Genomic DNA, 15,327 nt, shown 5'->3' on the forward strand with positions numbered 1-15,327 from the left:
TTAAAATGACCACTCTGCACATACTGTACTTGTGTTACTTTCATAAAAGCAGTAGTCAGTCCTCTGTGTGTTTTATAGTTTTTACAGTGTTTAATTCAGCTGATATAATAATATGTTTTTGGTAACATGGTTTAATGTAAATGTGCTTAATAAAGAGCCAAAAGTCAAAATTTGTGATCATCTTTTAGGCCTGTATTTAATTTAGTCTTGTTTTTAACTCTGTGTTATTCTCTTGTTGTGCAGTATCTTACTTTTCTCCAGTTCCTCTTTTTATTTTGTAACTGTTCTTGTAGAAAAAACAAAATGTGTGGAACTATGATTGCTAAACTGTGCAATAAATTAAACTACCTGTGTGCACAGATTAATAGCCAGTACACAGTCCAGCACTGAGTAAAAATAAAGTCTGAAGACTTCTGGCATTCATACGAGCTGAATGAAAACACAGTCAAACAGTTAAAATACTATCATGAGTCATAGCATGTTTGTTAAAGCCAAACTAATATCTTACAACTATTTTGATGATCAAATAATTGTTTCTGTCATTTTTTTAAGCAAAAATACGACAAATATTACACAAATATTTGCTGGTTGCAGCTTTTCAAATGTGAGCATTTTAAGCTTTTCTGTAAAATATAATATATCTGAAGACGTCACCATGAGCTCGACGAAACTAAAACCAGCATTTCTCACTGTTATTTAACATTTTATAGACCAAACAATTAATCAGTGCGTCTAGAAATTCCACAGATCAATCAATCAATAATGAAAATAACTGCAGCCCTACGTACATTATACATATTATATTTATGCATTAATATTCACATTTGACTTGTGCAGTTTCTAACTTATACACGGATTTAAGAGTCTGATTGTCACTCTATCATATGCAGCAAGTAAGATTCCTCAAAACAGTCAGTCAGCATTAATGTTCAGGAAGTCTGAGGTTCGAAGGCAAAAGATGAAAGATGAAGAGTTATTATTTCAGTTTTAAAATACCTGGAAGTTCGATAAACAGTGAGGAGACAACAGGAGTTACAAGACGTCAGAGTATAAGATATGATGCACATTAAAGTACATTAAAGGTGGTTTTGCATGTTTTAGCTCATGAAATACACATCGTAAACACTGCTGTCCATCATTTCCCACGGCGTACTGAAAGTTTTTAAATTACTTTTCCTTTCATTTCTACTCCTGTCAGAAAAAATATAAACTTGCAAAGACATGACAGGTGCTTGTGCTGAGTAATCTGTCACACTGAAGAGTTTGTCACTGTTACTTTTGTGTTTGTTGACATTATCGTCCCTCAGTAAAGCAACAGCTGCGAGCAAACAGTTATTTTTTTTTTAAAGCTCTCCTTGACGGTGCGTTTAAGGACACTCTAACATCGTATATTTGAGTCAGCTACATGACAGCATCACGTTCGTGAGACGTGAAAAATCAGAACCACAAGACAAACAATAAGCAGACAAAGTTGTTAACATATGAAGTTTTTCTATTACTTGTGATCTTCCAACGCTGATTTTTTTTTGTATTTATTTACCTTCGTGCTTTACCGTGTTCCTCCTTTAATCCCTAAACTACATCAAAATGTAGTTTGGATTCTGTGTGCTGTAAAAAGTTCTTCATCGGTTCGGTTTAGCTTGTAGTGCTGCATGTTCTGTATTCGCTGATATTAAAAGGAGCTTATAATAAATAGCCTTATAAGTACCAGATAGAGTTAAAGCATGAATCCAGAACATGAATACACAGGAACGTAAAGGTTAAAATGTGTATTATAGTGTCTACAATATAACAGTCCTTTGAGTCTAAATGTACTTCTACAGGATAAAATATGTAGTTGAGTGTCACCATTTAATTACTGGATGAACGTGTCCATTAGAAAGCTGTAGACGGAAGTGTGGATTGATGACTTTTGGTTGACATCAGCCACTCGCTTTCTTCTTTGGACAACGACGTGAGCTCATCTGGTGACAAGTTGACTTTGGAACAGCTCTCCTCTGACTCGGCGGTCATTTCCTCGTCTCTCTCCTCCTTCCACAGCCTCTCGTACTCGTGCTTGAGCTCCTGATAGGAGCGGGAGAAGGTGTGAAAGATGGAGGTGGCTGGGAACGCCATGATGAGGATCCCGCTCAGGATGCTGGTCAGTGCGACTATCTGTCCGGGGATGCTGCGCGGCACCATGTCGCCGTATCCAACCGTAGTCATAGAGATGATGGCCCACCAGTAAGAGGCCGGGACGCTGCTGAAGCTGTGGTGAGGTTGCGTGGCGGCGTACGGCGCCAATTCGCTCTCCGCAAGATGGACAAGAGGTGAGAAGAGGGTGACGGCCACGCAGACGAACAGCAGCAGCAGGCCGAACTCCCTCATGCTGCGCTGCATGGTCAGCCCCAGCGTCTGCAAGCCCAGAGAGTGGCGAGCCAGCCGCATCACGTAGAGGATGCGAAGGGCCCGCAGCAGGCGCAGGATCAGGCTCAGTTTGTCCAGATAGCCTCTGCCGGCACCCATGATGACGTCCTCCTGTGACTGATCTCTGACGTCGACCACCAGGGACACGTAGTACGGCAGGATGGCAATGGCGTCGATGATGTTGAGGGGACCGCGAGCGAAGGCCAGCTTGCTCTGAGCATTGACGAATCGCAGCACAAACTCCAAGGTGAACCAGGCCACGCAGATGGACTCCACCACAAACATGCTCTGACACTTCTGGGAGCACTCGCCCTGCAGACACGCAGATGAAAACACACTGAGCAACTTTAAAGAGGAACTTCAACAGTCTTTATATTTATGCTTTTTGTGATTTTCTGTTACTTTTATACTGTCATGATGTCAGATATCTTTGTTAAACATGGTCAAAGTTCCACAACTTGAGGTTAACGTATGTAGAAATGATCCCTGCAAGACAAAACCCAGGGCTTCAACCTTCTTCATAAACAGCCTTTGTTGCTAAGGTCTTTTTATGTGTTGTTCACGTTGTCCACTCTCACATTTCAGATCTGATTTTGGCTCCAACACACACGGATGAAAAAGAAGTGAAAACCTGCTACTTTAGTTTGTTTACGAAGCCTCCAAAGCTGCGGGCTCATCAGGAGGCGGGGCCTTAAAGAGACAGGAGCTAAAACGGCCTTTTTCAGACAGAGGCTGAACTGAGGGGCTACAGAAAGGACCAGTAGAAGATAAATAAGGAGTTTTTGACTGTAATTCCAGTAGAGCCCCAGATTAAAATTATATATCTTAGATAGATAGACAAGATTCCCTTTAAGATCAGTTTAGTTGTCACTGTTAGTACTTCTACTAATATCCTCTGTAGCTCCAGAGGAAGTTTTATAAAGTCCGAGAAAATAACCCTGATGACCTGAACAAAAAACCTGCGTTACAAACTGCATGGAGTTTGAAAGATGTGGACATTTACCAGGCAGGTGGAGTCTAACGCTGTGTTCACGTCCCACGGGACGGATGGAAAGACATGGAAAGATCACGGGTGTTAACGTCATCAGAGTTGCCCCAGTGAGGGTTAAAAATAATGTGCATGTGTGTCTGTATCCATTAATCAGCAGGAACAATGAACTTTGGCTGATGTGAAGCTTCTTTCTTTAGTAGTATTTCTGTATTATATCATAGTGCCAAGTCAGAGTTTCCAACTTGGAAATTTATGACTTGGAAGTTGGCATGAACACTATTTACAAACCAGAATCTTGTTTTTACGATGATTCTGATATGACATGAATGCAGCATAATGAAAAATGCTATTGAGTTGCATTATGGGAATTGTAGGATTGGACATTTGTGGACCTTGATGCATACGGTACCCAGGACTACAGAAAAATTCAGGATATTTTGGCCTTTTTATTTAAATTTCCAGATGGCACTAAATGGTATAAATTTAAGTAAAATTAATAAGAAACCCAACAAAATATATACAAATATACTCTATATACACATACATATACCCATGAAACATATACATACATACATATTGTATAAAACATGCATGTTCATACACACACATATGCATACGTGTGTATGTGTAGATACCACTAAAATGCCAAATTAGTAAATTTATATTTAAAAAAAAAAAAGACGAAAATGAAGCAACGCCTGTGAGCTCGTTTAGGCACTCACATGCCGTAATCCCTTCACTGTGACTGTTGACAGGACACCTCAAACTGCAAATAAGGTGCATTATGATTCTTTCTATTATGAATTTTTAATCCATGAAGGTTTTATATTTGTAAATCGGCTCTAGGCTCATCTAGACAGCAAACACTAATACTGCACATATTCTACATTTAAATAATAATCTACTCCGCGTGAGTTGGCTGACTGAAATAAAATAAAATAAAACTTCCTAGCACACGTTTTACTTTTCAGTCAAACTAAAGTGCCAAAACAGGTAACCAAATGTGATCAATTTTAGCCACTTTTCCTCTCAACAATACTCACAAATAACTACTTAAATTGTAAACAGACTGCACATATACATATACATATATATATACATATATATATATATATATATATATATATATATATATATATATATATATATATATATATATATATATATATATATATATATATTTCTAGTCTTCCGACCACTCAAAGCGCTTTTACGCTACAAGCTGCATTCACTCATTCATATCAAATCAATGTGCCTGTTGGCTGACAGTGAAAGACTCATTTCGCTCTGAACAAAGCTTTAAATATTGCAGAATTTTTCTGTTAAATAACAAAGACGCCACAGAAAACAATCACCTACCTTCCACAAAGTATCGTCAACAGTCAGTTATAGTTTTTCTTGACATCATTTCAGTGCTATTTGTTTGCCTCTCCGAGTAAGCGACTGAAAAAGCTTTTTTTTTTTAAAACTACACAGCAAATAAATTGATTTTGGTTTGAATACGCAAGCAAATACAACATTTCTTTGGTGCTGAATGTTAAAAAGTGTCAGTTGTAATGTGGAGAATCAGTGATTAAAGTGGAAGAAAAAAATCAATTTCCATTTCAGTGCGACTTGGAGGGCTGACTGAATGACGGCAGGAAACTAGAAAACAAGACGTTCTGATGTCGGGGTGATACCGGGGTGAGAAAAACAGATAAAATCATAATTTTGTAAAGTGCTGGTTTATAACGAGCGCCTTAATGGTTACTAATGAGAAAAGGCTGACGGGCAGATTTTGATAAGCATTCGAATCAACACTTTTAATCTAGAGTCCGTCAGAGGAAATGCAACTCCTGGAAATAAGTGAATCATTTGTGGAGGAATTCAGGGTGAACTTCATTTGAACTTTCTGTTTGCCAACGACTCAAACCAGGCAGCTAAAGAGAAGCTGGCAGAGTCAGTACATTTATTCAACTATACTGTTCAATATATCCCCTCCAAACAGCGATTCATCATATTAGTAACCATAACAACACTCTTATAACCTTTCACACCAAAAATATAAGAGCAAAAGAGTAAGAAATGTATGAAGCCTTGGAGAGACTACGGAGAAAAACAAATAATGTACGCTTTCAAATTAATAATTTGTGTGCATGATTATTTAATTAGTGCTTTTGATTTAACTATTTTGCTTGTTCTCCTTATGTAGAGGACTATAAACGCATCCAGCCTGGAAGTTTGAAGGAAGCGACAGAAGAAGAAGACCTTTCCTCTGTAACTCTTCGTGTGCAGATGTGTGATGAATTAAGAGCTGGTAAAACTTTCTTTGATTTAATTCAGGTTTGTGAGTAATCCTGAACTCTGAAGCTGAGTTTTTATGAGCTGGATGACAACCGCAGGAGGCAGAAAAGTCTGTTATCTCGTTTTAAGGGACCTCAGATAAAACAGTGTTGTGCTTACAAGCCAAAACCCCCCAAACAAATATATCCTGGACTGACACACACAAACAACACACAACACGGGAGACGGTTTAACACAAGTCGGTTGCTACTAAACTCTACAGCAGAACTTCAGCTCATGTAACTGCTTTGTTGTGGTTTACTCAACATGACTTTGCCAAATTCAAAGGTTACACAAAAGAGAAATAATTTGACAGTAAAGAATAAATCTAACCTTGATGTTGTTTGTCCAAGTTATCTATATTTTACCAGCAATAATAAAATAATACACCTTTATGTCTGCTGTATAGATCACCAGCTGGTGAGGATGCTGTTTGCAGGATGCAGCTTTAGTCTTTTTGCTGCATCATTACTCATCACTGAATTAACATTATGTCATGAATGTAGCCTTCAAACGTATACAAGATTCTTTTGTAGGTTTCTCATTTTCATATCAGGAAATTAAAGAGTCAGTTTGAGACAGATTTCAACCAACTCAAGGTGTTATGTTACTCAGCTAGAGATAATAAAATGTAATTTCAGCCGGCAAAATCGACAACGCTCATCTAAAAATGAGAAGCTGCTTTTATCTACTTCTGTCTGAAGTCAAGGACGCATTGTTCCATAACTTACCAAGGATTTTAATAGCTTCAAATTTGCTTTCTTTGCCTGCCAACACTCTGATTTATCTAATTTATTTAATTTTATTTACCCGTCAAACTAAATAACAGCCAGTTAAACCAGTTAGCCATCATTCAACTTCAGACAGTCTGCCAGACCCAGAACTGAAAATAACGCCAGTTTCCAGACGGAGAAATGAAAATGAGCCTTTGAAACATACAAAAAATAATAATAATAATTTCATGTGTTTAATCTTCTGAACTGAACAAAGTCATTGCTTTTGATTTTCTGTTGTCCTGATTAGTGCGACTGGCTGAACATCCGTCAGGGAGAAATCGATCCACCAGCTCCGGCTTAGAAACATAATCACATCCGCCCAGTTCAGACTCTTCACGCTGACAATTAGTTACACAATCAAGCATTAACACTGGCGAGAACAATTTATTAACAGCTCCTCGTCTCACACTTACGCTTCTCTCTGATGACTTTTTCACCATCGATCTATTTATGTGAATTTATATTTATCTTTTTTTTAATAATTAATTTTCCTTTTAAAATGTTGATTTATTATTTTAACTTTATACAGTCCAACTTCATTTAATTCTTGGCTTATTCCTCTGCATGACTTGTTGATGGGACTTTCTTGAAAAAGCTGCAAAAACAACAATTTAAATTATTACCTTTATTAAAATAAAATAAACTGTGTTGATCCCATACAGGAGAAGTGAAGAGTTACAATAATAAATTATTTTTTACATTTTTTACAATTATATATTTTCTTCTGTTTCTAGTTCACACAAAATCATAAAGCCTGCATGTACAGAATATACAGAAGAATTTTTATGTGATTATAGCTTCTTTTAAATTACTCATATGACACGTTTTTGTCCGTTGTACTTTGGATTTTTCTGATCATATTAACGTGATAATACTGGAATCACATTTTCTCCAATTAAGAAGTAATTCTAAGGACAGAAATATTTTATCTTTTGAAAAGTACTGAAAAACGAATCCATGCTTTTGTGTCTTTACAACTAGATTATTGTAATTTACGACGCTTTTATGCCTCAGCCGAGGAGCTCTGCAGCTCGTCTGCAGACAGTTTAATCCTATCAGACTCTACACGGTGAAGAATCTAAATACATTTCTGAATTATTGTGTCCATGAAGCAGCTTAAAGTCTCTCAGGTCAACTAGCCAGTGTCTCCTAGATGTTTGGCTTAAAACGATGAAAGACAGCATTTACTGTCTTCGCTGTACACTTTTACATGATCCAATTAAATTGAAAGTTTGGATGTCCTTTTCTAAACTGATGTTTTGCTCTTGTGTTTGTTACTGTCCTGCCTGTTTGATACTTCATGCTAAATTATTTCAGAGTGAAGCTCTGTATTATTTAGAAAGGTGCTGTACTTTGAGAAGTACTTTGCAGTCTGTTATTGTGTGTTTCTGATGCTACCACCAGGGGCTGCCACAGTCACAAATCTAAATCTTCAAACCCTACACACAGACAGAGATGCTGTAAGGTTTGACCATAGTTTTCTTCATTGAAGACTCCCTCCAGACACGTTTTAAGTCACATAAATAAGACTCTGCTTTGAATAATAATTTGTGTCTGATATGATTTTTCCACACAAAAGTCTCTTCTTAAAACGTTTGTTTATCGGAAAGCGTTTCCTCATTTTACTTGACTTTATTTGTTTTTAATTTCATGTTTATTATTTTTAATGTTTAATTTTGTGTTTTATTCCCTTCGTATTTTATAATGTGTTTATTTTTTTATGGCTTTTAGTTTGTTTTAATCTCTCTGTGTTTTAAATGTTTTTGTTTTTATTGTAACTGTGTTTTGAAAGGAGCTACATAAAGTTTATTATTATTATCATCATTATTATTATTATTATTATTATTATTATTATTGTTGTTGAAAATAATCTATGAATACTACAATTTTTAGTGTAGGGGGACTTTAAATACAATTGTTACACAAACTTTAGGAGTTTGTGATTGAATTCTGTTTCTCACTGCTTCACTACATCTAAACCTCCCTGGAACACATTCAGAAAACGCTGCACGTGTGTAAAACAGGTGTAATGGCTTCATACTCACTCTGGTCTCCTCGTCTCGGAGGTCTGGCATGGTGCTGATGCACAGGCTGATAACAGTGACCAGCACCATGATCACAGAGAGGCAGGCGAACATTTTCCCAGCCAACCCTGAGTGAGGGTTTTCCACCACTTCTCGCAGCATCCAGATCATTCTGCGGTAGCCCTTTTCAACCTCTACGGGGTTTTTCTTCAGCATCACCCTCTTCTGCCTCCACTCCTCCTCCTTACGCTCTCGCTCGGCCACCTCCTCCACACGGGTGATCATACGGCGACGGCAACAGCGCTCCATATGGCCCGGGTCCACGCCCCAGTAGTCGAGCTCATCGTGTAGCGACACGGCGCACAGTTCTCGCAGCAGACGTAGTTTGCCTGCAGCCAGGAAGTTGAGGATGACCCTGAAGGCTGTAGGGTTACGGTCGAAGAAGTACTCCTGGCACGTCTCGTCGTAGTCGTCGCAGAGGCGTGCGATCTCCTCGGGTGTGGTGCAGAAGCGCAGACGTCCCAGTCGGCTCTGGGGGAACTGCTCCAAGGTGCTCCAGGGGAAAGTGTAGCGGTTGCCCCCGACATTGATGAGAACCTGCAGGGTGTGGTCGACCACATACGAGGCCTTGGGGTCACGAAGCAGCTGGGCGCGCTGGAAGTACACGCCCTTGATGGTCTCAGTCTCTGGGATCTCAGTGAAGAAGCGATCGAGGCTGCTGTCATCACTGCTGATGGAGTAGGTGCTGAAGTCGTGGTTGGCATTGCTGATGATGGGCATGCTGGCTTCTGGATGTGTGACGGGATGGCAGAGATATTTTTATGTCCAGTTGACAGGATATTAAGAAAAATCTGTGATGACAAAAAAAGAATGAAAAAGTCAGTCTTTTGTATCTCAACACCTTATGAAATTGTGTTTTTTGGTTACACTTGAATATACAACCTGCGATTTACAGTGTAATTTTGTTGTATGAATCAGGTACTTTACTAGTACCTAAATGTACCTAAATGTGTGTCCAGTGGAAGAAAATAAGACTACAGGGAACAAGAGAGAGACAATCAGGTAATTTGAGGGAGCATTTTTCTAAATAATGGGTACCTGCAGAGTGCAGTACTGGGAAACCAAAGGGAATTTGGACAAAACATTGCTAACAACATTGTTATTCTGTGGAACCTTTTAAGCAATTATCAATTATCATCATTAATTTAGGCTACCAAAACTGCAGGGGTACAGTAAGCAATGAAAGAGGCTTTGGAAAAATCTCTTGAAACTCAGATGGAGAACATGTATGAAAAATATGTTAGTCGTGTGTAAGTGCATTGCTGTACTCCATAAATATTCAACAAGTCCCTCATTAGTCCAAGATTTGCTTCCTTTTTCTTTGAGCCTCCTAACTCAGAACTAAATTCCTGTACCCAAGCATTGCTAAGTACCCCTGTCATCATTTTGGGAATGTAACCCATACATGTTGTTCTTCAATAACCCCTCCACTTGAGTTTTGAGATTTTCCCCAAAGCACCTTTCACTGTACCACTGTGGTTTTGGTAGCATGTGACAACTGTAAAAAACATTATTACTTCATAGGTTCTACAGAATATCACTGTTGTTAACCTCATACTTCTTATTGTTTTTAAAGCTATGAACGGTCTAGCTCCCTCCTACGTCGTTGACATGCTCTCTGAACACACACCAGACAGACCCCTGAGATCATCAAATAAAGGTCTCCTCACTATACCAAGAATAAACTCTAAATCAGCTCATGGTGCCTTCACTCATTATGGTCTTACTCGTTGGAATTCTCTACCACATGAACTCAGGTCTATTACAACAGTGTCTTCCTTTAAAAGCGGACTAAAAACATATCTTTTTTTTGAAAGCTTTTAGTTAGGTTACCTTCTTAACTTCTAGTTTTATATGTTGTCTTATATGTTTTCATATACGTAACATCTCCTTATTTTATGTTTTATCTTATATGTTTTATATATGTACTGTTAATGTAATGTTGTATGTTTTTGTCATGTATGATCTTTACTTATTTTTTTTGCTTTTGTTTTTAAGCACATTGAGTTAACGCCTGTCGTATGAACGCCTGTCAAACTTCAGTTTTGTTTCCCAGTGCTGTACCCTGAAGTTACCCAGTATTTACAAAAATATGCAGAGTATAATTTATTTCTCCACTCCTCTGAAATGCCCAGTTGTTACTCCTTTTTTCACCATCGTCTTGTTTTCTTATACTCTACATATATTTACATAATTAAAAGAAGTATTCTTTTTGTACTTGAAGTGTTTTTAAACTTTTCTGTCTCATTTCAAAGCTTCTCATCACAAACCGACATTTCATATGGAGTGCCACAAGGTCCTTTCCTGGGGCCACAACTGTTCAGTCTGCATATGTTACCACCGCGGGTCACAATCCATAAATACAGCATTAAATATCATTCTATGCAGATGACACCCAACTCTATATAGCTGTTGACCCTGATGACCCTTTATACCCTTAAAAATGCACCTGTTACATCAATTTATGGCCGATCCAAAATGTCCTCAAGCTAAATCAGAACAAAACTGTCTCTGCACTGGCCTCCAGCTGGTTTTAGGATCATATTTAAAGCTTCTTATACTTGTACAAAGTTTATATATGGACCTGCCTTTGACTATTTATTTGATATGATAAATAAATAGTCAGCTGCAGTTTGTTCCCAACCAAGAAGTAGTTCAACAAACAAGGTATAACTTGTCAGTTATCGTGCTTCAGAGGTTTTATTACCTTTGGACAGAGCCAGGCTACATGTTTCCCCTGTTTCCTGCCTTTGTGCTAAGCTAGGCTAACTGGCTGCTGGCTGTAGCTTCATATTCACTTACAGAGGTGAGAGAGTTGCTTCGATCTTCTCATCTAAACGTCCATTGTAAAGTAAACTATTCCTTATTATATAAGATTATTCTACTACTGTACGATATACTGTGATTGGCCACAAAAATTTAATTGTGTTGAGCAGTCTGTTTCCATGTGTCTCTATCTGTTCCAGTTTCCATGTTTTCCTATAATTGTTCATTAAAGTAGACAATTCACCGAAAAAAAAGAAAAGACCTTGACACTCCAGTTTGAGCCCTGACACCCTGCTCAGTTGGCTTCTCAACAATTCACGCCTGGATTCATGTGACTCTGACGACTCTCACACGGCCGCTGTGCGACCTTGAAAACTGTCAACAGCTCTGGTGTGACATCATAGTGTGATCAACCCAGAGAAGTTAAAATGTCTGAAACCCGCCAGCCAACAGAACCAAAGAGGCTCCTTCGACTCTACAACTTCACTTCAGTTCAGTCTACATCCTGAAACAAGTTTTAATGGATAAAAATATCTGCTAACATGCAAAAACACATTGTGAGCTTCAGCCTAGTACGCTGTTTACGTCCATATTAGACGATTCAGCAGCTCACGATTAGGAGGTTTGTTTATGTAGAGAGGGAAGAAGTAGAGGTGTGGAGGTCATGGTGGCAGATTGATGTATAGAGCATCAGACTTTTATATAGGAGATTGAAGTTTGTGTCCCATCAAACCTGCAACTGTTTGCTTTTTACTAGAGCTGCAACGATTAGTCAATCAACAGAAAATTAATCAGCAACTGTTTTGATAATTGATGAGTCATTTTGATTCATTTTTTGAGAAAAAAAGTCCAAATTCTCTGATTCCAGCTTCTTAAATGTTAATATTTCTGGTTTCTTTAGTCCTCTATGACAGTAAATACTCTTTTAGTGGAACTACACAATAAGCATTTTGGCTTTTTATCAGCGGTGGAAAAGGTACTGAGCTCTTTTACTACAGTATTAGTAATACAATTATGAAATAAATACTCAATTACAAGCAAAAGTCCTGCATTCAAAATCTAGTACTTAACAAAAAGTTAGTATATAAATATTAGCAGCAAAATGTAATTTAAGTATAAATGTAAAAGTACACATTATGCAAAACAGCCCCATTCAGAGTGTTATATTTATCATATCATTTATCTTCAAATTGATTAATTGACATTTACATGTAAGTATCATTTTAATGTTGTCAAGTTGGAGCTCATTTTAACAACTTATACAGTCCGCTAGTCTAATCTATAACAATGAATATTTTATAAACTGATCGTTGTACATATGAAATATTGATGTGAAAAGTAATTACAGCTGGCAAATAAATGTAGTGGAGTAGAAGTACAAAGCAACATAAAATGGAAATACTCCAAGTAAAGTACCTCAAAATTGTACTTAAGTACAGTACTTGAGTAAATGTAATTATTTGCTTTTTATATTTTATCTTCTATTTGATATTGTGCAAACAAACAAACAAATATACTGTATTTCTGCCATGATTTTAAGGCCAATATCTGTCCCAAAACCAACTTTTAAGAAATTATAACCTGATATTATTGGGATGACTCATATATTATACAACTATATTAAATATATAATAACAAGTAAATGTTCCAGCTGGATGTCCAGTCTTTGATGCTCAGGACTAGAGCTGCATGCCAGATAAAACACTCCAACCTCATGTTAAATCATCCAACTGCACTGAACTGATAAAACAAACAGATAAAATAGCAAGGTTTTTGTTCATCACCACAAATCAGGTTTTATTTATCTGAAGAAGATCCAGTTAAAGGACGATCAGCTCAGTTAAAGTATTGCAGTAAAAGTAGTGGTTTGGTCCCTCTGACTGATATATTATTATATATGACATCATTAGATTATTAATAGTGAAGCATCAGTGTTAGAGCAGCATGTTACTGTTGTAGCTGCTGGAGGTGGAGCTAGTTTACACTACTTTATATACAGTTAGCTAGTTTAGTCCAGTGGTTCCCAACCTAGGGGTCGGGCCCCTCCAAAGGGTCAGCAGATAAATCTGAGGGGTCGTGAGATGATTAATGGGAGAGGAAAGAAGAAAAAACAAAGTTCTGATACACAAATCTGTTTTCAGTTTTTGGACTTTTTCTCTAATCTTTGATTTTTGCTGAAATATTGGATCATTTGAACATTTATTGAAATGAAAGCATGTGAGAAGTTTAGAGGGAAAAATCACTATTTGGTGGAGCTGTTAACAACTCATAGACATGTGAAATGTGACCCCGACTACACACTGCTTTTTGTGAGACGTCAAAAACCAAAAAAGGTTGGAAACCACTGGTTTCATCTTTAACAATGTGTTGTATTTTAAAAGCTTGTTATACTATCCATTGTGTCAAATCTTCATCTGAAAAGTAACTAAAGCTGTCAAATAAATGTAGTGGAGTAGAAAGTACAATATTTCCCTCTGAAATGTAGTGGTGTGGAAGTATAAAGTAGCATCACATGGAAATACTCAAGTAAAGTACAAGAACCTCAAAATTGTACGTAAGTACAGTACTTAAGTAAATGTACTTATGTTACTTTCCACCACTGCTGTAAAGTCTTTACGTTGACAGAAGTGGAAACAAACGAGAACAGCATCGAGTTCATTCAGCAGAAATACGTCTTAATTGACAATAACGTGTTAAAGTTATCAGCCGTGAATGAAATAATAAAAGCGGAACAAAAAGTTCAGTCTCACACTCACCTTTAAAGGCTGCAGGCGTGCTGCCTCAGCTCTGTCATGTCTATAATGAAGGCGTTTCTCACTAATTAAGACTCAGACCAAACCGCCCGCATAATTGCGCTGACTGAGTCGCACATCAGCAGTTATAAGCCCAGAGATCATTCTCACTCTCTCAGTTTATAAATCCACTCTGAAGTTTGCAGCTCGCTGTGAGTCTGTGCAGCATCAGCAGCTCCGGAGAGACGTCGCCTCTCCGGCTTCCTCGGAGTTGGAGGGAATTAAATTGATATGATTTGTTCCTCGGCTCGTCGCTCCGTCTCCATTGACCCCCCGCTGCTTCCGAGGAGAGAAGAAATGCGATTATCTAACGGCGGTGTCCTCCTGAAACCTGCTGCTGCTGCTTCTGCTGCTGTATTTTCATCTGACAGCAGGACCACCCTCCTCCTCCTCCTCCTCCTCCTCCTCTTCCTCCTCTCTTCACCCTCCTCCCCTCCCTCCCATCTACAGCTCTCACTGTTTTCTACACTGTAAAAAACACACGAAGGCAATGCAAGTCAGTAAAGGTGAAACGCAGTCAGACGGAAGAAGTATTCATTCTTTAATTAAGTAAAAAATACTCACTGACAAGTAAAAGATATTTAAATGATTCATTCAAACGTGCTGTCATAATTTGGAGTGGTGCTTACGTCATTGTTTTATTTGTCTGTGCTTATGTGATCAGATGAAAATGAGCCTGTGTGGTTAAATCTGACAGATTAACATGATGGACCAAAGTTCTCATGTTAATGTGTTTTTTCCTTCTTAAATAAACATAAACATAAATTATTACCCTGAGAAGTATTATAAGCAGAATATACTTATAATTTATCATAAATTATAGCACTTATTATGTAGCCAAATGACCCATGTCAGTTAAATATTATTAAATATACATTCATGTATTGGTAACAATCAATTAATCAATCAGACTTTATTTGTAAAGCAGCTTTCATACAGATTAGTGTCATTCAAAGTGCTTGACAAGCTGATAATGAAACAGAACAAATGTAGACAGTAAAACAATTTGAGATTAATGCACGTGAGAAACTACGAGTTTAATATTATTAAACTATAATAATATTAAAGTTTGAACGGTTATAAAAGTTAGATTAGAAATTTAAATCAAATAGATTAAAAAACAAAGACAGATAAAAATCAATGAGGGAAAAAATAAACTTTTTTTAATTTGATAAACTTTAAGTCTGCTG

The 15,327-nt window shown here is 37.5% G+C and overlaps 1 protein-coding gene across 1 annotated transcript; it reads right to left on the reverse strand.

Annotated features, from left to right (window-relative positions):
* Positions 1–612: 612 nt before the first annotated feature.
* Positions 613–14,531, reverse strand: LOC122988788 (potassium voltage-gated channel subfamily G member 4-like). Its single transcript, XM_044361406.1, has 3 exons — positions 14,102–14,531; positions 8,541–9,370; positions 613–2,718 (listed from the first exon to the last, which is right to left on the reverse strand). Exons 2-3 carry the CDS (start codon positions 9,297–9,299, stop codon positions 1,876–1,878), a joined length of 1,602 nt encoding a protein of 533 aa, XP_044217341.1. The 5' UTR covers positions 9,300–9,370; positions 14,102–14,531; the 3' UTR covers positions 613–1,875.
* Between the last annotated feature and the right edge of the window lie 796 nt (positions 14,532–15,327).

The sequence above is a fragment of the Thunnus albacares genome, chromosome 1 (assembly GCF_914725855.1).
Source record: "Thunnus albacares chromosome 1, fThuAlb1.1, whole genome shotgun sequence".
Taxonomy (NCBI): Eukaryota; Metazoa; Chordata; class Actinopteri; order Scombriformes; family Scombridae; genus Thunnus; species Thunnus albacares.

Excerpts from the sequence above, each read along its gene's own strand:
- LOC122988788 (XM_044361406.1), bottom strand. The coding sequence starts at position 9,299 with ATGCCCATCATCAGCAATGCCAACCACGACTTCAGCACCTACTCCATC. Across the intron at positions 2,719-8,540 it reads TCCGAGACGAGGAGACCAGA|GGCGAGTGCTCCCAGAAGTG; the intron begins GTGAGTATGAAG and ends GCGTGTCTGCAG.